Genomic DNA, 26,545 nt, shown 5'->3' with positions numbered 1-26,545 from the left:
AAAAACTGCCCCAAAACACCCCCCCCCAATCCCACAACACCCAAAGGGGTGTATTTTTTCTGGATGGTTGGTTTTCAAACCTTTGTTCTGCCTGAATCCATACAGATATGACACACTCCTGATAATCAGCAAAACTGATCCACAGGAGAAATAATGGCCATGCACATCACAACCCTGGGGCTGTGATTGTGTCTTCTGTTGGCAGGGGCGGGGCAGAGGGGGCGGGGAGAGCCCCAGTCTTTCGATATACCTAAAAAAGCATCCTCCGTCCATTATCTCCTCTGCCTCCATCACGCTGGTACAAGCCCTGTTGATTACATTTTCTTCCAAGTCCACAGACTAAAGACCTCTCTAAACCCTACCACTTTGTACCCAACAAATAAAAGTCACAGCAGCCAGAAATTGTACCTTGTAAAACAGCAGAAAATATCCAATCTCCTGTCTTCCCGTCGATACAAATCCATGCTGAGAATTGCAGGAAAAATTAGCAGAACCATAGCAAAATTGAATACCACTACTACAGCCGCCTAGAAGCAGGGAAAAAAAAAAAAAAAAAAAAAGCAGAGGTCACCAATATGCCAGAGGACTGCTCTGAAAATAAAGATGTTTTAAACAACATCTTTCTGGGCGACCTGTGTGGCTCAGTCAGTTAAGCATTCGACCTCGGCTGAGGTCATGATCTCACGGTTTGTGAGTTCGAGCCCCACATTGGGCTCTGTGCTGACAGCTCAAAGCCTGGAGCCTGCTTCGGATTCTGTGTCTCCCTTGCTCTCTGCCCCTCCCCCGCTCATGCTCTGTCTCTCTCTCTCCCAAAAAAAACAAACATTAAAAAAATTAAAAAAAATTAAACATCATCTTTATAAACACTTCAGTAAGGAAATGAAAGAAAGTTGAAATAGATGTTGGAGTTTCTCATCATTTTGCTTCTTTTCCATCATTAAGAGACCATCTGACTAGAACAGGCCCCATCGTTCTGATCCTTTCCATCTCTTAGAATTTCACGAACCCATGATGTACAAACACAGGAATGAAATGAGTGTCTTGGTAGCAACCTAACCAAACCAAATTTACAAAGGCAGAATACAGAATATACTTGAGATGTTTTAATTTAAAACAAACATTCCCCTTTCAGAACATTTCTAAGAGTTTCACGCAACTCTGATTTTATACTTAGAATATTTATATGTAAAGTGGATTGGGTATATCAAAATGTCACCTTTAAAACATGAAATAAAATTTCAAACACATCCCCTGAGGTTTTTAATAGGCACATTCCAAATAGCCTCTGGAGCAGCCTGTGGGGTATGTGAGCACAGTAACATAAAAGGTCAAGGAGAGTAAGGCAGAAAGAAATTCCTGCGTGTGATTATAGTATGCAGAATAAATAAGTACAGATTCAAAAGTCACTCCATAACCTAGAATAAACATGGGGCTAGATTCTGTAGTGCTTTGGCAAATCTCCTGCTGACCTAGTAAAAATTACACAATTGGGCTGTTAATAGGGGAAAGTCAACAGAGGACAGTTGAAAGGGCTCTCCCCTTCAGAAAAGCGTGGAAAGAAGAGGCACAGTAAAGAAAAAAAGCAACTGGAATGCTAAGTAACCAAGAAATCATCAGAAAATTTTTTGCAAATTAAAAATTCTTAGGAAGCTTTCTGAAGAACTACTTAGTTCTAAAACGTTCTCCAACTGGGTAAATCTCCAGGTGAGAAAAGAAAACCTGACTGATTATAACTGATACCTAACAGAATTAGAAGAGAACTTTGCAAAAAACTTTTCATAGTAATTGTGAATTTATGCTCAAGGCGAGAGAGCAAGTGTAAGTTCTGGAAAGGGACCTTCAATAATTTATTCCCTGTCAAGTCTACAAAACCAAAAAATTATCAAGTCTTCTGCTAAAAATTACATAACTTCTCTCTTCTTAGTCTGCTTTGAGATTCCTCATCAACTCAAAACATATGAAACCTGTGGACTTAACCACTCTAATGTATGGAAGGTCAGACTTGTTTTAATAAGCAAATCACTATTTTGCCTGGAGGATTCATCCAAGAGGCAAATACTTTAAAAAGAAAAGGCAAGGTACTGAGCTGGGTACTAAAGACAAAAAGAGAAATAAAACAAAATCCTGGTGCTCTCCAAGGACCGACACAGCCAGACCCTTAAACAAATTATGATTCAGGCTGATATATACAGTAGTAAAAGCTTGCACAGGGTTTCAGAGCAGCTCAGAGGAGGAAAGAACGTGCAGGTGCGGGTGCGTGTGGGGATGGCAGGCAGAGGGTGGTCAAGGCAGGTACTTGGGAGGTGTAGAAGACAAAAATAGGACTCTGGGGGGCAAGGAGGAAGGATGTACCACGTGGAGGAAACTGACAAGCGGTGTCTGAGGGGGACACGTAAAATTCTGTGGAGGGAAAGAGAAAGGAGTAAAAGGGGGAGTAATGAGAGACCAGGGAATTAACACATGATTCATCTGGTCTTCACAGCAACCAGGTCAGCCATTATTACTGCTGTTGACACTATTACCTAACAGAGAGTCCGAGGTGCAGAGGATGGTCACCTGCCTCAGGTTATGGAGTAAACAGAATTTAAATACAGGCTTGATGTCAAAGCCCTCAGCCTGAGACCTGGGAGTTCTTGTCACCTGGTCACCTCCTGAGGGGATGGATGCAGGCGGGGTTAGGACTCCTGACCAATCTGACCACAGGGGTGCTGGGAAGAACGGATTTGATTCTCAAGGAGATTTTTCAGGAAAATTCAGTCCCAGAGGTGGAATCCCTTCAGCTTTTCTTTCTACGATAGGCATGTTCAGAATTCAGGGCTGGAACGCGGATTGAACACTCTGGGCCTCACTCTGGACAGAAGTTCCTGAGGATGAGGAACGCAAGTGGCCCAGGTGATCTGGGCCGAATGACACCGATGCTTCCACAGTGACTGTGGAACACATCTGGTAACAGCCATATCCACTGGAGGAGTCTGTGGGGGAAATGAAGAACCCCAGAACTCCAAAGTGTAGCATCTTGCCCATGCTTACTGTCAAGTGGCATATTACATACACAGGTAGCACATATTCTGACAAGAAAACGACACAGTTTCAGTGCCCTGTTCAAGTGCACTAAAATAGTAAAAATAAATAAATAAATAAATAAATAAATAAACAAACAAACAAATAAATAAATAACTGCAAGGTCTCTCAGCAAGGGACACGTGTCATCGCTGGAGCAAAGGGGAGTTTAAGAAATTGTAGAAAATCTGAAAAGATGATGGGGATGATTTGCACTGTCAATCAATTCTAATTCCGGTGCTTAAGGGAAATGTCCCCATCCTCCGTGTTCCACCCTGCCCCCCACAACGCACCCATGGTGGCCCTGCTGCGACACAGAGACAACTGGGCCCTGCCTAGGGGGGCCCTCATTGAAACCCTCATACTGTCTGGAACAATAAGACATTCTGTTCTGGGAGTTTTCACTGAAGAACAAACACCACTCAGTTACCAGCAAAGCCCAGTGCGGGGCACTGGTTACCAAAGCCACTGCTTTCTGGCACAGAGGTGGTATTTGGACAGATGGATGGACATTGACAAGGAAGTCTAAGATGGTTTCTTTGGGGAAAATTTTTCTATTTATTTTTGTAAAGTTAGACAATTGGAAAATTTCCATAGGGAAAAATCCTAAATTAACATGGACTTATTATTAGACCGAACCACTGTAGAGCTCTCTCTTTTGAGGCTTAATCTGTAGTATCCTGAAAATATAAACACAAATGAATACCCAGAGGCACAACTTAATGTTATTCACTAAAAGAAAGAGAAGAAGCTACCTAATGGTCGATTTTGAATGTCAGTGTATTTAAAAGGAAACCAATGTAAATTTCTGATGGCTACTGCAAAACACATTCTGTCTCTTTTCCTTTTACATTATCTTCTTTTTTCTTTCCTTTTCTTTGCTTTTGTTAGTTTTTTGACAGAGCATGAGCCAGTGCTATGGCGGAGCCAGTCTTTAATAAATGAAGACTCCTGAAGTCTTCAATTTTCTAAAGTGGTACCTCAGTGGCTCAGAATAGAAATACAAAATTCACAGTACTCCTCTCTTCTTGGTAAGGTGCTTACCTTGGGAGAATTTAGCGCACTGGATTTTCTAAAAGACGTAAGGACAACTCATGTAGCTTTTCAGCACCACACCATAGGATATCATTAAAGGAGAGTATGTCTTGATGAATCATCAGTGCATACTGAGAGAGGAGAGGAGAAAATGAGAGACACACACAAGAAGAAAAGAAGGAGTGTGAGGCAGAGCGGAAATAAAGAACAGTGAGAAAAAGGCAAGCAGAAAAGGAGAGAGGTTGGAGACAGTGTCCCACTGCCCAAGGAGTATAACAATTTTTCAATACTAGAATCTGCTCTATATGTAATAAGAACGGGAGACAAAATGTGGGGGTGCAGATGCCCATGCAAAAAGGCATTCTAGAACTTTGGTTGCACCCATAATTTAGTGGCAATGTTCACTCATCTTCCACATTACTGAGCACTTATATTTTCATTTTCCTGTGCTTTGGTCATTAAAGGCTTACCTTTATTCATTAATTCACTTACTGCTTCTATTTTTATATATATTTTTGTAATAAACCCTTTTTCTTTTGGGGGTGGTGGTCATAGTGACTGGTATAAAAATCTTTTTTCATGTCTTGTCTTACACTAAATATTAAGTAAGTCTAGCATCCCAAATGCAGTAGCATCATTACTTGCTTAGGTCTTTATTAGCCATTAGTGAAGTGAAATTCAAATATGAAGACTACAGAAGAGCGAAGCGTGTTGACAAAGTATAAAGAGAAACATAATTTATCATCTGTCCGTTTCTCTTCCTGGTCACAATCACCTTTTGGTGATTTACAAGAGTAAAGCAACATGAAGACGACGGACGTAATAAGGCTTAAAAAGTGACACCAAAGGTAGTTTCCTTTAAAAACCTGGCCATCTCATAAATTACGTATCACACTGTAAGAGAAAAAGAAAGATAAAATTTGAATTTAATTCACAAAACTGCAATAACGTCTTTGAGACATCAAAACCCAAAACCATCTCGGGCTCCGGAAGGCCACATCTCAAACTGGGCGGTGAGCTTTCACCTGCTGTGCTGATCGATTTCCGGATCCCTGGGGGCTTCAAGCAGCTGAAAGGCGATACTGGCACTGCAGGCCAAGCACAGAATGGACCATTGCTGTGGCCCCAGCCCAGGGAGCTCTCCATTCCTACCGTTCACATAAGCTGGCTCTTTGTTCAAAAAATATCTTGGTGCTTTGAAAGGGCCTAGTTTGGAAGGAGAACAATGCAGGAGCCAAACTGCTCTGCATAAGGAAGGGAAAGGAATTCTGAGTCTTTTTGTGCAGCCTGAGAGGGGACGAGGAGACCAAAAGAAGGCAGAGGAGAGGACAGAAGAGACTGTGGGGGAACTAGGAGAGAGGTGGCAAGCAAGGGCCCACCAATGAACCCCCTGCAGGCAGAGGGTGGCCAATACATCTGCACAGTGGAAGCTAATACAGCCGGCCCTTGAACAACTAAAGTTGGAACTACACAGGTCCACTTGGAGGCTATTTTCAATAAATAGACTACAGCACTGTAAAAGTACTTTCTCTTCCTTAGGATTTTAATAACATTTCCTTCCCTAGTTTACTTTACTGTAAGAATACGCTATATAACACACGGAACATAAAATATGTGTTAATTGACTGTTTATGTTATCAGTAAGGCTTCCAGTCAACAGCCGCTATTAGTTAAGTTTGGGGAGAGTCAAAAATTATATGCAGGGGCGCCTGGGTGGCTCAGCAGGTTAAGCATCAGACTCTTGATTTTGACTCAGGTCATGATTGCATGGTTGTGAGATTGAGCCCCATGAAGGGTTCTGCGCTGGACGTGCAGCTTGCTTAAGATTCTCTCCCCCTCTCCTTCTGCCTCTCTCTCTCTCTCTCAGAAAAAAAAAAAATGTTATATGTAGATTGGACTGCAGGAGTGGGGGAGGATCTGCACTCATTATAACCCCCATGTGTTCAATTCTAAGTGATCGCCTAGCCTGGTCTATACTGCAAGCTCGTCTTCATAGTCAATGAACTGTGTTCTGTACAACTGCCTTGTGTTGAGGCTGCTTTAGGGAAATAGACAGAGGGTGGCATGTTGGGGTAAGCACAGAAACCGAGTGGGATTTCGAAGCAGGGATGGCCAGAAGCTGGCCGCACTGTGGATGAGACCAGAGGACTTCTGGATATCTGGAGCAGGGGCTTCCCGGCATCCTATATGGAGCAGCTCTGGTGTCATTTTAGTTTAACTGTAAAGGAAAGAGCCGCGTCCTAAGGCACCAGGTCTTGAGGACACCCAGGCCACAGGCATCTGGGCTACAGGACTAAAAGGAAGGGAAGAACCCTGGGCTGTATTTCAGGGGGACTGTGAGGGTTATGGCTTAAAGAAGCACCCACCCACACGAGCTCCATATGGTACATGCTACAGTAGTACTGGAAGCGTGTTAATGGAGAAAAGTCAATGTGGGGTGCTCACCATAGGTTTCATCACTGGAGACTCACCTGTAGAGAGAACGCCCGCAGAGCGGGAATCGGGATCAATGCGGCCATGAAGAAGGCAGTGACGTTGCTGATGGATGTGAGGGCCACACTGGCTCCCGTGCGCTTGAGGCACTCCCCAGTCCTGTCCTGAGCACGAGAAACCACAGTGCTGAAAACTGCACAGGACAGGGTGCCCTCAGAGCACAGACCGTGTGAACAATTCACATACATGACAAAGTAAGACAGCAGAGAGTCGATAATGCTGACATTGGGGTGTAAGAAAGAAAGGGCGATCTCTGCCTTACCCCCTAACACTGGCATTGAGAAAGTTCTCAGGATTATCTACATGGTTATGTGTTGTTCACGGCTCTGACATCCAAAGCACAGAGCTGCAAGATAATGATTTAAGTAAAATTTTCAGATTTAAAAGGTGTGGGGGAGGGGCACCTGGGTGGGTCAGTCAGTTAAATGTCCTCACTTGATTTCAGCTCAGGTCATGATCTCAAGGTTAATGAGTTCGAGCCCCACACTGGGCCGTGTGCTGAAGGTGTGGAGCCTGCTTGGGATTCTTTCTCTCTTTCTCTCCCTCTGCCCCTCCCTCGATTGCTCTCTCTCAAAATAAATACACTTGAAAAAAAAAAGGTGTGGGGGAGGGTGTGATGGGGACAAAGTGACACACACACACACACACACACACACACACACACACACACAAAACAGAAAAGCAAATTTGGGCCTTAGAATAAGTGTTCTGAGATTCTTCTAACTTCTTTTACTTATTTAGAGCCAGTACCACGTCACTGACTTGGGACTGAAATATTTATTGGGCCAGATTACAGAAAATTAGAGGACAAAAACTCAAGAACAGAGGGGAGTTTGGCTGTCCCCAAAGCTTTCTTCTTTTTCTTTTCTATTACCTCAAAAGGGATTCTTTTATTCTGTCCTGTTTCACTAAATGCATGTGCCAGAAGGAAAACATCATCCACACCAACACCAAGAGCAAGAAATGGCAAAACCTGCGGCAAAAACAAAGGGCAGCAGATTAGATGTGTGAAGCCCAATTCTGACCACTCCCGAGCCCTTGAAAACATTACCCCCAGAGGCCCCCCCCACCAAGCTCCCCAAAGGACAGCTCACACCATTGAATCTAGTTTTCTCTGAGGCTTAAATCCCCCAGATCGAGCTGTTTTAGCGCACAGGAGATCTTGTGCATTTCTATTTCTAAGCTCCGTTATATTTTTTAAAATTAATAAATGAGAAAGAATCTGACTCATGGAAAGCAGCAGATCTCAGAGCATGAGCCCTGGACCGGCATCACTGAGAAGTGATGACTGGAAACTCTGGGGGTGGAGCCGGGCAGTCTGAGTTGTCCAAGCCCTCCAGGTGACTCTAGCAAACACCTAAGTTTGGGAACCACGGCTCTAATAAATGGTCTTAATTTCACTGATAAGTGAAGTGTCTCAACCAAGCAACAAGCCCACTCAGACCCACCCCCCCCCCCACTGCCAAGAGCTCCACTTTGAGGCAGCAGCCCCCTCCCCCGAAGTGTGGCATCTTGGTGGCAAAGGACGGAAGACTCTTTAGGTGACAGGGACACATAGGAGGCCGCAGGGCTAAGCCTGGGGAGGGGTGTTTGTCAATAAATAGTGGATGGATGTCTCCTTTAGTACCTGAGTTGTTGCAGCATTAAAGGAAATCCCGATCAATGAGCACAGGCCCAATCCTGCAGCCACTGACAGTGCAACCAACAGGACGCCAGCCAGCCCCACGGCACCCTGGGACTTGGAGCAGTCCCAGCGCAGCATGGTTAAACAGGCATAGGCAAGCTGCGAGCAGAACCACAGGGTGGGGGGCAGGTGAAGGAACAAGGGGGGATGGGGGGCGGTGGGGGGAGACACAAAACAAAAGCCAAACATTAGAATGTGTAAGGATTCTAATGTTTTCCCCCACCCATCACCCCAAATCAAAAAGTAGAACTTATTGAATCCAACAACAACAAAAAATTTACATTACAGACATCACGTGAAATGATATGAGTCAGAGATGGGCAAACTACAAATAGGAGAAAACGCTTTACACGACCACTTTTGAAACCGTTATGAAGCAGAGCTCTCTCTGTCTTGGATGCACGTGTGTGTTAAGAGCAGTTAAAAAGCAGGAGCGGTCATGGAAAGATAAAAACTAAAAACCAAACCAACCGCCCCATCCCCCAGGAGAACTGAATTGACTGTTACCATCAGTAAGTAGCCACTGGCCACTCGGATGACACTGACATCAGAGAAGGACTTGAGGATGTCGTCCAGGGTCGTTGTGGTAAAGGAAAGCACCTTCTGTGTGGAGTTCGGGGCGACACTTTGATGAACTACCTGTGGTCACAACATAAGGATAAAGTCCGACATGGAATTAAAGCTTCAATGGGCTTTGACAGCACAGATCTTGGGGGACATGCCCCCTCCACTCAACCCTCACTTTTTTCTGATGCATTAAAGAGTTCTACATGATCCAGGTTTGAACTTGGACTAACATGAAATGACCCTGGGCCTGGAACAATGAAGGCCATTGCTAATCAGGTGAGAATCTGGTGCTGCGGTGAGCCAGAATCCTTGAAGCCCACTCCAAGCTTTATTTACTCCACCCATTCACCTCTCTGCCACTGTACAACTGATCTGTGGGTCCCCTCGGCTCCCCACTAATCTAAAATAACTCATTCCTGTGGTGACTCCTCCCCACTTTGTTTGCTGGCCATTTTTAAAAGGTCACATGCAACTCAGCAGAGGTCACTGCTTGGGAAACAAAGGCCAGCTCCTGTCATATGACCTAACCAAGGGGACTGCAGCTGTGAATAGATTCTATGCCTTGCTAATGTTTTCCAGACACCTTTTCTTGCTAACCAAGTGTTGTTGTTGTTGTTTTAAACACTGTTATGCCTAGTTCTGGAGTTCACAACTGGTTACTCAGAATATTTCAGGCATCCCAATTAGAATTAGCATCACCCAGACATTAAGATTTTCAATGTCTATCTAGGAAAGGAAGAAAAGTTTCCAACCCACCAAGTACCCAAAATGACAATTTGCTTTGAAAATAAATTCTAATGAAAAAAAAATCTTTTAAAACATTGCTACAATGAAGTATTTAGTAACTAAGGGGTTTGTACCCAGATTCAAAGGTAGGCGTCGGAATGCTGGCGATTTACCTCCACGTACGTCCTCTGCCAAGCCTCCAGGATGGCTGCTGCCTTGTCCTCGTTCCAGTTGATGTGTGACACATACTCATACCCCTTGAAGTGTTCGTACATTTGCTTGGGAGTCATTAACTGAAACATGGTCTGCAGGGCATGGGCACTGTGATGGGTGGTAAAGACACAACATCAGCATTTCCAGGAAGTAGTTCTCACAGCTTACAATCACAAACAAGCACCCCCAACTCACTTGTGGCCATTCTCTCCTTCTATGTGAGCACATGTTTCCATTAAACAGGACCTGATGGTTATTTTATTTAATAGATTGATGTACCATATTAAAGGTGTAACCTTACAAACCTTTTACAGATATACCCCGAAATTAAATTAATAGGCAATTTCCTTTCTCAGTTTCTATTCAGTGAAACAGGAAGGGTCGGGGAGTAGATAGCTTGACCAGATATGCTGGGCTCAGCGCTGCGTGCTTGCCTGTGCAGAAATCCCAGACGACGGCTCTCCCAAGGGACAGATCTCAGACGGAGAGCCTGACGCTTGCCGGAGCAGAGTCCGCGAGTGCATAGAGGATCATTCTTGTTTAGCTGTCACAGCATTTCACCCCACTGGCTATGACCAATGTTTTCTGCCCACTTTACACTTGTCCTGATCTTCTACCTGACAGGTCTTCTAAAAACCTGTAGTCACTAACTAGAGTCTCAATGAAAACAACAAATCTCCTCTTGAAAAATTCCCCACAAGGTGTTCTTTCAAGCTGGTCTGGTCCAGTAATATTTCCTAAGATTCTATTACACCAGGCGGCTAGCTAGGATAACAGTTAGGTATTAATGCAAATACACTTGCAGATGTCAGAAGGGAAGTGGTTTCTGAGGAAAGGACAAAAAATAGACGGCTTGGATTTTTCCTCCATATGTTGGATTACCTGACAAGCTTCCCAGTGCTATTCTTGACTGTGCCACCCACAATCAGTTCCTCCTGCCAGTGCATATACTTTCTGGATAATCCATGACATCCACCGTTCAAAACAAGGGCCACATCAAGAGGCTAAAATAAAAAGACAGCCACATAATTACGGGAATCAGTAGGCAGGTCACATGCCTTGTTAAAATCCAGTGCTTTAAGGGCTTGTTTGTTTCAGAGAGAACATTAATAACAAGGCTAATGAGAGGCGTATGGCAAATCTTACAGCAAAATTTAGCTCTATAAACAAACTTAGCTCCATAGACAAAAAAAGTCATTAAGAATCAAATCTTAAAAATGAAAATAATAGAACTCCAAATGGGGGAAAGACATCAAGTTTTTCTCTCTCAGGAAAGAATCGAGGACTGTACTCACTTTGGTTGCATTTTTGTTGGGAGCTGTGGCAGGGCAGTCTGGATCAGCCGGGTTGAGGCAGGGCCGGTCCATGTAACCATGACCAACTTGGGCCTTATTCAGCATTTCCTCCCAGCTGTCCACTTGATAGTTTATTTTCTTTAACTCTTCTAGGAATTCCAAAGGGTCAAAGTTTGTCCACTGCAAAGGAGGCTTACCTCTGTGAAAGAAATTAGGAGGCGAGACCATGAAAGGAGGCTTCCAAGCCTCTTTTCCAAGCCTCCAAGACGGCGTATATTGTATATATTGTGTCTGGATTGCATGAGGCTTTCTGGTTGTGCTGCAATTCTGGGACCCTGGCATACAAAATAAATGTTCCTTTCCAGTGTATCTGTATGCAAACCTGAGTCAGGAAAGTAATTCATGAACAAAAATGCCAAGCAGAGAGCTTGTAAATTAATGAAGCGATCAAAGAATCTTTACTGGCTGATATGTCATATTTAATACCTACTACAGAATTAGCCAAAGGGCACTTCCTAGCAAAAGACTGAGATCCAAAATTAGGGGGGGTGGGGGGTGGGTGGGAGAAGGAATCACAATGTCAAATTAGCACTTGCCAGCCTAATAAATGCTTTGTAAATGTCATCAATCAAAATATTTGATCTCCATTACCTTTAATAATCCCATACTTATGAGCTCTCTCTGACAGCCTGGCAGTCGACCCCGAAAGCCCCCCGCTGCCTCTGCCATCACCACCATCAAGGCCACTTCCCCCCACACTCACTTTTGAATTTGTGCTGTTGACAGACCAGAAAGGCTTTTGGCTGCCTGTTATGTGGTTCAAACCACACTGTAGCTGCTTAACCAGGCTGAAGTCATTATTCAGAATCTCCCAACCAGAAAACACAAAACCCCTTATTTCCCATCTAAAACTGTACACTGAAGGTCAGGGTATGGCCACTGCAAATTGCTTTTGCAGATACGTGCAAGCTAGGACAGAAACAATAACCCAAGCACGAACTCTTGCATAATTAACTGAAAATGTCTACACTGATTAACAATTATTCCTTAAATGACGTGGTATGTATAATATCCAACTGCTAAACTGTGAAGCATCCCCTGCCACGGCCTTCAAAGATAGCGGATTTCCCCCTTAAATGCCATTAATGTGATCCAAAGAAAGGTTAGTATTTTACTTCACAGGAAGATCTTGAACTTTAACTCAATATGTTTAATTCTGACATGCACGCACTAATAAATTCTCTGCTTAAAAAATAAACTAAACCTATGGAAGGGCTTGGTCAGCAAAACTGCAAATATCTTATTAAAGAGTTAAAAATCATACATACTCTGAAATAATTTGCATTTTATTTGCATATAAATAGGTTGGTAAAAGTGAATGAAATTTAATGATGCCTTCAGAACTTTTTTTTTTTGAAAAGAGGAAAAACATTCTGCTAAAGTCCCCTCTCCCCCAACTATTCACTCAAAACATGCCCATGGAATCTCAATGTTTTTATTTCTTGTTCAAAACTGAAACAGAATAAACAATGATGAAGTAACATCACAGAAACCTTCTAAAGTTCAGAAATCAGACATCAGAAAATGATATCACACACTTACAGTAGGTACGCTGTCCCAGATTGTAACTTTGCCCCTTCCCAGAAGCAATCCAAAGGTGTAATAATTAAACAAGGGTAAAGATATTCTATTATCTGTCAAAGTTAAAAAAAAAAATAGGCCACACATTAGGCTAATGCATAGCATTGAGGAATTTTTGAGAATTGTATGCAAAAAAAGAAAATATACCTGATCCATGTAACCTGTTTCTGTGATAAGTTCTCCAGATTTGTAACACAAATGTTCCAATTTCCACTGCCTATTAAAATAGAAAGGAGAGACAAACATTTCTCACTGTAATAAAGTATGGAAATCCATGCAAAATCAGGACAACAGAACATATAGAAAGAACTGCAATTTTGATCACTTTTAGGTATCTGTCAAAATGAACACAACTTTTGGCAAGTAAAGACTCAACAAGCTTAATTTAATGAATAGATAATACTCAATTGTAATTAACATGTGGGTGTTTATGTAAATGAATGCTACCAAAGTACTTGAAAAGTCCTGTTTTCTTAAGTGTTCTCCCAATAATCTTGTTTACGCCATTATCTGCTTTTCTACATACACTGAACAACTTCAGGGCAGATAATTCAGTTGAATTATCACAAATTCAAAATACGTGGAGACTAATTAGTAAGGTTTATAATGTATTAACATATATTTAGGTGGGAAAACGTAACTGACTTATTTTTACTGGCAGTTAACGTCCTTATTAACAGACAGTGTTCCAAACGAATTCTGCTCTGAACCATGAATGCTGTAAACAGCATTGCCAGGTAGACAGATTTCCTACTTTACAGTTTTTTTATTCTTGTTCTATAGAAATGTTATTAAATATACTGATCACCAATTATCTCTATTATCTATCATCTATCTATAGAATACTAAAGAACTCTGACATCTCTAGAAAAATGCTCTATAAGCACATGCCTTTGCAAGTGTATCAGGGAGTTTAACTTGAAAAAAGAAGAAATTTGGAAAGTATAGGGATGGGAAATCCAAGAGAAAAAAATTTTTTTGAGTCTCTCTAAATTGCTCTAGTTTATTTATTTATTCATCTCCTTTTTCTTTTTTTTTTATTGGTCACCCAAAGGAATGTTCTGGACTTAGCCCTCTTCCCTGTGGAACCTTCGCATCTATCCCTCAGGGTCCTCACTGAAATGCCACACCTTCCCACTAGGCTTTTTTTTTTTTGCCCAGAGCTATTGAAAATGACTCCTTTCTCATGAACCACAGAACACTGCTGGTCTGATCTGTTTGATACGTGGAGCACCTGGACTTGGGAGTATCTGTGTTTGGCTTCGTACATGCCCATCTATGGTGTGATACTTTCCTCTTTCTAACTAGACCATCGGCTCCTAATGCAGGGCCCAAGTTATCCATCCATCCTTCCATCCACTCACCCACCCATCCACCCACCCGCCTACTCATGTATCTATGTGTATGTTTATACTGAACTCCACATAGCATCAACACAGACCATCTAGCCTGAGTAGGTTGTCAATATCACTTGATCAGTGAACTCATTTACCCTTGCTTGAGAGGTCATGGCTGTGCCTTAAAAAAGCCCCTGGGCTTGGAGCCAGAAGAAAGGGTTTGAAAACTGGCTCTAGTGTTTAAAAATTGTATGAACTTGGACAAATGGTCCAGTTAATCTAATTCCTGGTTTTCTCGTCTAAAAAATGAGATGGGTTTAACTAGGTGTTCTTTAAAGCTCATTCCAACACATAAAAGTTCTCTGGTTCCATCTCAGATTAAGAATATAATTTCATTGTACAGACACTCACATCTTCTCCTTAAGTGTCTAAGTGACAAGTCCTTCAAGGTAGGGTCCCATTGTGTTAAGAATGGGTCACAGCATGCTTTCAGTGGCCCTGGAACTTATTTATTTCCAAATTCCCAGCAGGGCCTCTACTTGAAAGTTCTGCAAAACTGCCCTGGGGAGTTGCTTCCACTGCAGAATGGGAGGGATGTGCTGATAAGATCGGGGATGTGTTCACCAGCCAAGTTTGCTTGACAAGAGTGCTAGAATACCTCCTTATGTTTTCCTTTTCATACATTATATATCTCGTTCTCAGAACCTCCTGAGGATAACAGACCACACTTGATCAGTAACTGACTTTACAGATGAGGAAACAAGAGCATGTCAAAGATATGTGACTCATGCTGGACCTTAGGGTGCTGTCTCCAGCTAGATGGGTCTTAGGGACAATCCAGTGAAGACCATGGGGAGTGGAGGTTACCGTAGCAGGGACAAGTACAGATTTTCCTTTTATTTTCTCCCCTCATTCTCCCTGGCCTCTGAATAGGTATACAGTGGCACTTCCTCACCTCTCCTGTGAAAAACTGTATCATCAACCAGTCAGTTAAGAGGTGAGGGACAGGTTGGGGTTAGGCAAATGCCAACTGAGTAAGCAGTCCCCTGAAAACAGGGTTTAGTGACAGTCATCCCAATAGTTCAGGGAGAAGATCCAGTTCAAATGTAACAATCTAGGCAGTTAGTCAATCAACAAATTCTGATCTAAATGCTGGGGGTGGAAGAATGGACACGATGTGGTCCCTGCCCTGAATAACGCACTGTTTAAATAGAGAAGAAGGACTGTCAATTTTGTTCCCGAACTCTTCATATGCTTTTATTATACCCACAGCCCTGTTAAGTTAGTTTTGAAGCTAAAGGGAAATATTTTGTGAGGCTGTATTATAATTCCACCATATCTGCCTACCCGTCAGTAAGAATTCACCATAGTGACTCAACCGCTATATGCTTTGTGACACATGCTGTCAATATCTGTAGTGAATACAAAGTAACCATACGTAAAGTCTTTCATTTTTCTCATTCTTTTCAATTTTTTTTCATGTTTATTTATTTTTGAGAGACAGAGCGTGAGTGGAATAGGGGCAGAGAGAGAGGGAGACAGAATCCGAAGCAGGCTCCAGGCTCTGAGCTGTCAGCATAGAGCCTGATGCAGGGCTTGAACCCACGAACCACAAGATCATGACCTCAGCCGAAGTCGGATGCTTAACCAACTGAGCCCCACTCAGATGCCCCTCTTTTCTCAGTCTTTTTGACTAAAGGCAATTCAAAATGTAACTGCTCTAAAAATATCTTAAGCAGGAAAGATCCCCAGAATGGCTGTATAGCCACCCAAATGGCTGCTTGAAAATTCATACTCATTTGGGTATATAGTGCCAAGATACTTAGTGAAAATACATTATAACATATTTGATCTGTTACCAAACTCTAGAAATGAAATTCAAGATTTAAGAAAATCCCACTTATCAGAAAACTACTTGAACACTGGAAGCTTATTTCCAGCACAACCTTATTTAGTAAAACCAGCCGCTTCTTCCCGCCACCTTACCTGTTGTACATATATACATGGACTCTGCTGGCCTGGAGGGCGGAGTCCAGGTGTTGTCGGAGAGCTTCCGTGGTCAGGACGTTAGCACCTTCTTCTTTCGGGGTCTGAATCATGAGCTGAGGATTAAACATAGCCTCCTCTCCAATCTTCTGGCGAGTATAGTTTAATTCGCGACTTACTCGTCCACCAACTGACAAACATGTACAGGTTTCAATTAGAACAGAAATATCCCCATGAATTCATGTTCTGTTATCTCACTAAGAGGTACAGGATACAGGATAAATTATCTCTGGTCATGAAAATGCAGGGCTGATGTTTGGGGGATAACATTCACTTTATTATTACTGGCAATGTTCATTTCACCAATTAAAAAAAAAAAACACGGAAAAAATACTAAGGCCATGAACAACTGTCCTGTCTGTTGCATATGCAAACCTAATGCATACGTGCTTTGTGCACCTTCTAACTAATGTGCCATATGTATAAAGGGGGAAGGGGAAGGAAAACTTGAGACACCTTTTCCTTGCAGACCAGACCAAATACCCCTGTTACAATTTCTTTCACTTGTGTAAACAATGTGCCCCGGCAGCACATTTCAAGATAAATGGCTTCAATTTACACTCTTCTCCTAAATAATCTAGTAAAGGTAACAAGGAAATGTTTCTCCCTGTTGAAAAAGAAACAAAGAAAGGTGGCAAATGTGTGCTCGGCAGAAAACTTGCCAGGAGAAGATAAATAATGTGATTTACATCAGATGTACTTGAGAGGAACCAAATGTCTCAGCTGTGGCCAGGACAGCCAGTCTCTGGATCCTGGCTCTATCAGACTCACCTGGTCAGCATCCGGAAACAAAGGTACCAGGTTCTGAGTTGCCTGTGAGCAGGCAGCCTGTGTTCCAGAAGCTCCCCAGGGATCCTGAACCTGCTGCAAGCCCAGAAGCCTTGCCCCAGTAGCACCGGGCTCTCCAGGAGGCTGGCCACGGTGGGGCATGCTACAGGTGAGGGCAACAAGGTACGCTTTTTGTTTTCTTTCTCAGGTCTTAGGTTATATTTCAACTATGGCTTTAGAATAAGCCAAGCTCAGAATGCTGGACCTGGCTGGGAGGTATGGGGGGAGGGGGGGGTTGGGAGGGAGTGTCACTTCCCAACAGGGTAGGTGTGGGGGGATGCAGTTGGGAGTGCTCTGGAGAGCATGCTTTGATCCAATATGGTCACAGGGAAGGGGCTGTTCCAGAAGGGCCTGGGAGGGCAGGAGAGAGACAATCCTAGAGCAAGCAGCACCCCCTACCCTTCTCCCCCTCCCTACACACACACACACACACACTCCAAGGCCAGCTGATGAGTCTGAACAGTGAGTCTGAAGAGTTCCTAAAGTCACTGGTAAGTTGCATGTTTACTGGGAAACAGGCCTTCAGCTACAGTGTAGAAAGAGCCTTCAGCAATCATGGTAAGCTTTCCCACGAGGAGGAATCCTTTTTCTTCAAGTTTAGCATTCAAGGACATAAACATTTGGTTTGGGCAAGTAAGAAAGTACTGGGAACAGCGGGCTGTTTAGTTCTCTTGGCATATTTTATAAACAAGGGGGCAGGCTAAAAAGCAAATAATGCCCTCATTAGGAAAGCTAGTCCAGATTCACAGACTGGCAGGATCATGTGTGTGGGTCCACGCAGATGGCCAAGGCCACTGCGGAATACTGTGAGGTGAGGCCCAACATACTGTTGGGTGTGTCCAAGAGGAGAGAGGAGGGGGAGGATGAGGAAGAAGGAGCGGGGAGGGGCAAGGAGAAATGGGGAGGGGCAGAGGGAAGGATATTATCAGTCAGTTACAGAAAGTATTAAGATTCCTCGTGCAGAAAACTTTGACAAATGCCCTGGGGAATTGCCCAGGCTACTGCAATCAATTTGAAGTTAAAGAAAGACCACAGGAAAACATAGGAAACTTGCAACAAAGGATAAATTTACATGAAGTCCTAGGCCTTTTCAGGATGCTCTTCTAAAGCTGCCTGCAGGCAGGGTCTGGCTCCTTCTGGCAGGAATCACAATGTATTATTGCAAGCAATTAACTAGAGAACTGAATTAGACTCAATCCACATTCTCTGGAGATAAAAAGGCTGTTTGAGGCTAAAAAGCCAATTATTAGTCCAGAGGTCACTTCTGAAAAGCTACAGACTGCTATGCCAAGATCTCCAAATAGCCTTTTTGAAAAAAAGCTCAACTCCTTCCTTTTTCCTGGCTATATGACATCAATACCCCACACCTATAAATCATTTATATTTCTACCAGCTCCTGAAGCATTGGCACAGCACACGATCCCTCATTCTGCTTACAAAGTCCTACTTCCTTTATTTTTCCTGACGCTTAGAGCTTCAGGTGAATTCAACCATAAGGTAAAAACAAACATCAACAGAGTGGGACCACAGACACTCCCTCCCACCTCTCCTGCTTTATAGCAGCTGCCTCTAACTATAACCGATAAGGTGAGGATCCAAGAGACGAGTGCACACAAAAATAGAGATCAAATGCAAGGTTCATGCTCCTGAAAAGAACTGTCTACATCTTCCAGACCAACCTCACATTCGAGCAATTATTTTATTACAGGGGTTTTCAAAAATGATGCTATTTCCTACAAGATATAAAACGTACCTCAAGGGCTTTATAGTGTCACTTTTTAGATGTTTTGAAATGTATATTTAAAGATGTATATTTTTTAATAAAGGTGTCTATCATGTCTCTGGAACTGAAAATATTTTTTTCTTCCTTCATTTCTTTGCTCTAGTGATAAATGTAATATTTTGCTAATGTGACAATCATTTTCAACCAAGACAAGACTCTCATCATAGGTAGACTGAGCAACTGGAGTTCAAAAATCCTGAATGGCCTCCAGCACCTATGCTGTATCCTACTTTTCAGCAGCGTTCAATTCGGTTTTACATACGACATGGCCATATTTTATTTCACATTCCATCTATTATTTTTGCAAAACTATTTGGTAACTTTTTAAAAAGTTTCATTGACATCCGCTTTACTTGACAAAGAGTCCTAACACTCACCCAGCGAGCATATGAAGGTGCCTGCTGTGTGCTACACAGCGGGGTGCTATGCGGGGTGAGACCGGTGCGTTCTCTGCTCCAAAAGGCTTGCTGGCCAGTGAAGCACACAAGCAGTAGACAAACAAATCAATAGGATAATCTCATGGGATGACAAGTGCCTTGGAGGAAACACAGATGGTAATGCCAGGATAGTTACTGGGTGGTGGGGAAGGAGGAAGCCCCCTTCAAATGGAGTAGCCCGGGGAGACCTAAATGGAAGTAACATTTAAGCTGACTTTGATGAGCTGGGGGGGACAGTGTCTGGGCAGAGGAACCAGCAACTGTTAAGCCCTCATGTCTGGCTTGCTGCAGGAAGAGAAAGGAGGCCAGTGTGGCTGGAGCTTGGTGAGACCATAATTATGTCATTCATTTGGTTGCACTGGTAGACTTAGCTCCTTCTCGGGTGTACCTGTGTCATAAGCTGCTCAGCGTTCGTATGGTCTTACATCAGTATTCACCCAAGGTGCTCTGGAACAAGCTACCAGAAACAGAAACCTCTCTGGACAGAGCAGCTTTATGGACTCCTCTGATTTTTGCTACCCTAGCAAATGCCTATCCTAAATCACAACGGGGTGACAGCCCAAAGCTGTTCCTTTTCTTGTGAGTCTTCCTCATTACACATCAGCGTGATGTTCCATCAGCAGGAAGCCCCACAGACCCCATTTCAAGCGACTGAAGTTACAGGTGCAGTCTGGGGGAGATGGTTTTTCTCCCTTCTCTGTCCCATGTTCAAGGTCAAGGTCCTTTCTATTTAAAAAACAATCTGTTCATGAAATACTGCATAATTACTTCCGACTACTGAGCAGAATGAACCATACGATCCAGTATTTGTGATGTAGATGTATGAATGCTGACAGCCATGTGAACAGCCACTACTGCTGTGTGGTGGTTTATGGATAATATTTACCCATTTCCCTTTTTGAGGGTTATCACTACTTCTTAATTTTTCTGCAAAGAACCCATATAATTAAAGACGTCCATGTGACAAAAAGAGAAAAATAAGAAAGGTACTTGGTAGGGATCTGAATTAAAAAGCTCAACGCAAACAAAACAAAACATGCATATTCATTAAATTCTAAAGTCCTCTTATATTCTTTTCCTTCTTCCAAATGCAATAACTTTTAACAATAAAATAACAATCAAACTCTTTGAACAAGACTCATGAAAAATGTTGTCTCAGGATCCTGGGACACGAAATAGCCTTTTACATTTGTGTATGTTTTTCATCTGCAAACCCATTTCCCACTCATTCTTTACCTATTTATAAATATTTTGCTCAGTGCGGTGCTGTTCCCTCATCAAGCTGGGGCAAGCTGACTGGACAGTCAGGTGGTGGGAACCAGGACCAGAAAGGCAGCACTGAGATTTGGGACAAGTCCCTGTGGCATAACTGGGCTTCAGTAACCTTCTCTATGAAATGGGATGAAAATGATACTACTAACCTCATAAATTGGTGTGAGTGTTAACAATGTGTTATGAAATTTCCCAAACCCTGAACTCATCCACTCATTCTGTTGCTTATTCATCACAGGGCATGTATCATCACTCTTATTTTACAGAAGAGGAAAAGTAGCTGCAATTGCCCAAGGTCCCCCAGCTGAGAGGAGGTGGAACCGACCCTCAACCCTAGTCCAACTGCCTGGAGAGAGCCTTGTGGCTTCTGAGCACTAGTTGAGGATATGAGTTTAGAAGTCCTGAATTCCATATACCAGACTGTGTCAAGCTCATAGCTAGAGCTTTTAGAATGCACCTGCACCAGAGTATTACACAGGACAACGATTGGCATTTTTGCTTAAAGGACAACATTGCTTCCCACAGTGTTTACTGCCACTGTGAGGAGACAGTTTTTTCAGTAGAACCTCATGGGTGGCAGTAACAGCCCCCCCATTTTCCTTGGGGTCCCTAGAGGGGCCTGATTTGGAGGAGGGGGTTAGAGAGACTAGGGTACACAGCTTTAGGCCTCTTTGCCTGCAAATTCTCCAGAAATCTGAGGCTTAAACCAATTCTTTGAAACAGCTGGGGTAAAAAGCATCACTTCCCCAAAGAAGTTCTTGCTCAAGCTCTGCTGATCCTTTCCTCCCTAAATCAAACCATTATGGTTTTCCAAGGTGAAGAAGGGCCAGCACAGGTGAGAAACCATTCCACCCAGGGGTCCATACCTCTGGGCCAGTGCTGTTCCATTCCATGGTAGACAAGAGATGTTCCCCTCATGATGCTCTCCCACCTTGTACAATTCTTCAGCATGGCCCTTGCACAGAGCTTAATAAACGGCTGCAGCATTCATGCACAAAACTTTTTAGCAAAAGCTTATTGTGATCTACATAAAGGTGATCTGAGGGACCAAACGAAGTATTTTCCCCAGTAAATTCCAAGTCCTTTCAGGGAGGCACCGCCCGCTGCCCACTTATCTCGGCACATCAGGCGCATGCGCACACTCAGTGTGTCAGAGGAATAAATGAATGAACAGCCTCAATACAGAGCCTTGGGAACAGGCAGTCATCTGTATAAGATATTAATTCTCCCCAAAGCCTCAAAAAGTCAATCAGTCAAAACAAATGACCCTTTCAGCCTGAAAAGTACCCACTCAGAGTCCAATTAGGAAAATGGGGTCTGTGTATATGCAAGCGGAGCATTTGCATTTGATTAATCCCATGAATTATCTAACAGCCTCTAGAGAGATTTTTTTTTCTTCCCCTTTAGTTACTTCAGGTCCTTCTTTCAATGTTGCGATTAGTTATTGTGAGGGTGAAAAACTACAAATCTCCAAAGGGTGTAACTGCAAAATTATTAGCACCAGCTCGTTTTCTAAATTGAAAAAAATGAAGATTCCGTAATTTGGGCAATTGGCTGAAAACTCCTGAGCTGTGAGTTTTAGTCAGTCTTCCAGCCATCTCTTTTATTCATGACTAGCCAACTGCTGCTTAAGCTTCAGGGCTGTTTTTCTCCTCGTGGGATTGTGCCCTTGGGTGTTGCCATGGGAAAATGCTAGAATCAGATAGCCCAAAGAGAATTTGCCTTCATGAAGTGAGCCCAGTGAGTGAAAACCACAAAAACAAGACAAGAGCAGGACACATCCCCACACCTCCCTGGGGACAGACAGCTTGAGGGGGGTGGTGGTGGTGAGGAGGGTGGAACGTGGTAGAAGGGGTAGCAGGCCTGAGCATGTGCCCACCACAAGCCCCCACACCAGCTGTTTGTGGTGCCATCTGTTACCGCCCAGGCTGCTTCTCTGAATGGCTTTCCCTGGAGCTGCCCGCTCACCCTGTCGGACACGATCAGGTCAGCCCAGCACTGTGCCCACACCGGACCTGCTGCCTGCCACAGCTCCCCCCACCTGGTATTCTCTCCAGGGCCAGCACTCCCAAGATCACACTGCATCTGTTAGGAGACCCATTCTTCTTTGGTCACTTGCTGCTGTGGCAAATGAGGGCTGCGGTCAACCCCCCCCCCCCGACCCCGCCCCCTCAAAGACAGGCCGAGTGAAGCCACAGCCTGTGGACTCAAGAATGTTCCTGGCTTCCGGCAGGCTGGAACGGGATGGAGATCTGCTCTATCCCTAACTGCACACTTGCCCCACTGGGAACTGTCCCAGGCGCTACCAAGATTCACCTGAGTGCTCCAGTCTATAAGCAAGTAGATGCAAACTCAAGTCCTGTCCTTTTGCAGGAGCTGAGCAAGCCTGGGAGGGTTCGACACAGAGCAGCATGCTCAGAGGCAAAGCTGGACCAAGAAGCAGAACCCAGGGACCAAAGACAGTGTTGCTATCAAGTTTTAAGTCCTTAGTTAAGGCCTCCTAAATTCTTCACTCAAAAAATAAAAACAGAACACAACACAACCACGACAAAAGCCAAGTGCCTGCCCGGGCTGCGGGCTCTCTACCCCAGCATTCGGGCTGCTGCATAACATTAACCCCAGCTCCCTTCTCTCAGCTTCTGTGGGGCTGACATCACCTCTCTGCTCTCAACAGTCTTCTTGCCATTATCCGGCCTGGGCCTCTTGGCACCGGCCTCCTACTTGAGCACGCACAGGGGAGAAGACAATGTGAGTCCCCACCTCCACAGGCAGGCTCCCAGGGCCCTGAGGAACATCACGCTGGCCTGCTTTATCTCCCACACCCTCCCTGGGGGCCACTTTCATGATTTTGTTGCCATCAGGATTAGCTGGATTAGGGACTGATGCATAAGGACCCCCTGGTGCCTCGAGGAAGTTTCATCACCAGGTCAGCATGGTGTGAACTATATTCTGTCACCACCACTGCTCCTTATAGCCACCAACTGAAAAAAAGGGGAGGGGACAGCAGAGAAAATGCATGAACTCGTCACAGCCATAAATTCCCCCATCATGCATTCCCAAGGGTGTGAACCATTCAAGACTGTCCTCCTTTCCAGCAAGAGCCCTACTGATTCTTTTCTTATCTATAAAGGATGTCATGGGTCTGATAGTGGCAGTGAAGTGGTGAGCAGAGCTGCCTCAGAAAAACAACACAAAGGAACTTCTAGTCCTTTGCTAAAACCAGTCAAGCAATTTGGGAAGAGAGTCTTGCTGTTGGAACCTTATATTACAGTCCTATCCCATGGGGTGGGGGTGGGGGAGGTAGGGGTGTTCCCATTTAATTTGAAGGAAAACAATGTGGGCAGGAGTGGGGGGGGGGCGGTCAGCAGGAGGATGGAAAGAAACAGAACAACTCTTAACGCCTTGTAAAAATTCAGTAACTGAAACTTTTCCTCCCAGAAAAATCACTTGGTCCTTGTACCTCCCCAAACCCGCATCCTGGCTGCCGCTTACGTGCACCCTGCATGAAGTAAACACGATTTGTAGAGAAAGCAACGGGATTTCTGCAAGTGTGTGCAAGGGTGTGTGTATGTGTGTGTTTTATAGAACAGTCCTTCTTGCACAGAACTGGGCTGTTCCATCAAAGCCGTATCTGTTATATTTCTGTCTTTCTCTTCTGTTTGGCGTATTCACCAACAAGAGAAAAGGAGGTAAGCTTTGGCGGCCCTGACCTGCAGCTGGAACACAATACTTTCGCACAGCCCTGCCGACCCCTGACATAAATTTTACACCGCAGCTGGCATTTACACACTCAGCATTACCATATGTATAGCTGCTCGGTGCTAATTATGCTAATCACCTGTCTAACTCGCTGCTGCGAAAAATGGTTGTATTTAGCAGTCCAGTGCCTACCAATGCAGCTTACTGTGTGGCTGAAATGTACATTCAGACGGCCCTGAATGGCAAGATTTTTCCACGTTGCTGGCTACATTCAGGCCTCAGAAAAATTTATTCAAGTCAACTGGTTTCGGTCCGCAACAAAAAAGTTACGAGAAAAAAGTGAGTGTGTTCTTGCCCTAACATTCTGGATCTGCTTGCAAGCAAAATGATAAATCAATTGGTGTGGGAAACAAAAAGGGAGAGAGATTTCTTTTGGGAGCCATGTGAAACTGTAGCCTATTTAAAAAAAAAAAAAAAGAAAAAAAAAGGGTCATCCTATTCCCCAAATCTCTAGAAAGAGCAGTTAATAGATATTTAGCCCTAATCCCAATTCTCTCAAATTGCAAGCTTTGTTTGCAATTAAGCAACATATTAAACGTGCAATTTTTTTTTTCTGGATCATGTGTAGCCTAAAATGATGGCACCATATTTATCATTTTTAAACTTAGTGCAACAATGTATGAACCTCATGGAGAAAAGTCAGGTAAGAGAAGAAATAATTTCTTAGGCAGCTAGGGAAAATTCTTTTGTTATTCTCTTAGAATGCTTTTATTTCAAAAGACATTGTGTGATATTTATGTCTATTTTGTGAAATTTCCTGGTTTCCCCACTAAAGGAGCAAAGGAAATCAGGGAATGGGGGTGGGGAGATGGGAGAGTTCAAAACAGAAAAAAAAAAGTGCTGGAGGGAGGTGGGGGGAGAGCCAGAGTCAAGAAGCCTACATTTTCCTGAATCTCAAAACGCCTGTTTCCCATCCCTGTTTCTAAAAGCAATTTTCTCAGATCACTCTACAGAATGGATTTCTAAAATCAGGATAATATTATCGCAGGTTGCAAGTTGTTTTAACAACTCCCCAAATTCAAACTGAAACGCCATTTCCTCCTAACTCCCAAAATACCTTCATATTAATGTTTAAACATCCCAAAGTTAGTAAGTCTAAGGACTGCTTAGTATTAGATTATTTGGATGTACAGCTAATGCCTAGGCGTTCCAATTTCCTTGGGTTGCCCGCAGCACTGTAAAACAAGTTCTACTTGGAGGGGTGGCTCAAAGCGTCCAGTTACTTTCTTACCTCCAAATGAACATCATTAGTAGCTGCTTTACTGAAATCTAGGAACTGGGAGCAAACTGGAAGGCCATTTATTCTGCAACATAGATCTTGGGCTACCCCTCTCCCCCCCCCCCCCCCCCCCCGAGTGCTACAAAACACCAGAGAAACTTTGTGATACCTCTTAGGTTTACACACAGAAGGTGCACCAAGCCAGGAGGCTTTCTTATACACGGGAGAGGGGGGTGAAAGAAGCTGGTCTCTCCCTGCCTTACTTCACTCACCTTTCAACTGAGCTCACAGCAGATGAAAAGGGTGATGCTCACAGATGCTGCTATGAAAACAACAGCTTCGTTCCTATCAGCCCCTCCCCATTCGGTTCAACATTTTATAAACTTATCTGACCCAATGAAGCAACATTATCCAAGCCACATCGTGCTCTCTTTGGCATCCCAATTCAAGCTGCTTTTCTTTGCCAGTAAAAAGTATTAATTCATCTAGGTTTTTGTACTTCCAAATCTTGACTCTGCAGCCAAAAACACAAACAACACGACCACAACTGTGCCACTGCAGAGGGCTTACCTCTCTTTCCCTCTCAATCTCTCGCTCTTCTTTAATAGGAGATGGACCACCCTGCCTCATGGCACAGAGCACTGTTTACATTGCAGTACTTGACTGTGTAATACATCTGGCATTTTTGGGCAGGATTCCTGAGCTAGGGGCCAGAAGCCCTTAAGCAATGATTTAAGGGGAAAAAAATCATGCACACTGACTTAACAAAGCCTACTTCCAGTTCCTTTTGCTTGCTTTTGTACGTGTTTCATCAATAACTGAAAACTATGTTGGCTGATAAATTGGGGAAACCTACTGCTTCTTTTCATTTATCCTAACGAGAATAAATCAAGCTTGTGCTGTGGTATGGAGACTTGCTTCTCACTAGCCTCACCTTCATAGCCAGTGGTGTTCTGGGACCCACATGCAGTGTGGACTATCTGGGTCAACTCATAACTGGGTTTCTAGAAATAGGGCCCTACATCCACATTATAAATCTCCCCAACAACTAACTTGTCACTCATGAGCAGGTGCCTGACTGCCCACAAACGACACAGTTTCCCTAACACATGACAGTTGTTTTTCCAGCTATGCTCTGAACCCAAATACA

At 43.7% G+C, this 26,545-nt stretch overlaps 1 protein-coding gene across 7 annotated transcripts in view; it reads right to left on the bottom strand.

Annotated features, from left to right (window-relative positions):
* PTCH1 (patched 1) overlaps positions 1-26,545 on the bottom strand; it is a 71,714-nt gene that overhangs the window by 25,900 nt on the left and 19,269 nt on the right. For 4 of the 7 annotated variants that reach the window (XM_053205170.1, XM_053205168.1, XM_053205172.1 and 1 more), the window contains 11 exons: positions 16,038-16,227; positions 12,862-12,931; positions 12,676-12,767; positions 11,074-11,272; positions 10,661-10,782; positions 9,739-9,886; positions 8,780-8,911; positions 8,216-8,371; positions 7,463-7,561; positions 6,567-6,687; positions 409-527 (listed from right to left, as the gene is read on the bottom strand). In XM_053205170.1, coding sequence (XP_053061145.1) covers positions 409-527; positions 6,567-6,687; positions 7,463-7,561; positions 8,216-8,371; positions 8,780-8,911; positions 9,739-9,886; positions 10,661-10,782; positions 11,074-11,272; positions 12,676-12,767; positions 12,862-12,931; positions 16,038-16,227 — 1,448 coding nt within the window. Of the gene's footprint in view, positions 1-408; positions 528-6,566; positions 6,693-7,462; positions 7,562-8,215; positions 8,372-8,779; positions 8,912-9,738; positions 9,887-10,660; positions 10,783-11,073; positions 11,273-12,675; positions 12,768-12,861; positions 12,932-16,037; positions 16,228-26,545 lie in introns of all 7 variants that reach the window. The other 3 variants (XM_027048196.2, XM_053205169.1, XM_027048197.2) reach the window with 3 other exon arrangements.

Source organism: Acinonyx jubatus, chromosome D4 (assembly GCF_027475565.1).
Source record: "Acinonyx jubatus isolate Ajub_Pintada_27869175 chromosome D4, VMU_Ajub_asm_v1.0, whole genome shotgun sequence".
Classification (NCBI taxonomy): domain Eukaryota; kingdom Metazoa; phylum Chordata; class Mammalia; order Carnivora; family Felidae; genus Acinonyx; species Acinonyx jubatus.
This window is presented reverse-complemented; position numbering and strand designations above follow the sequence as displayed.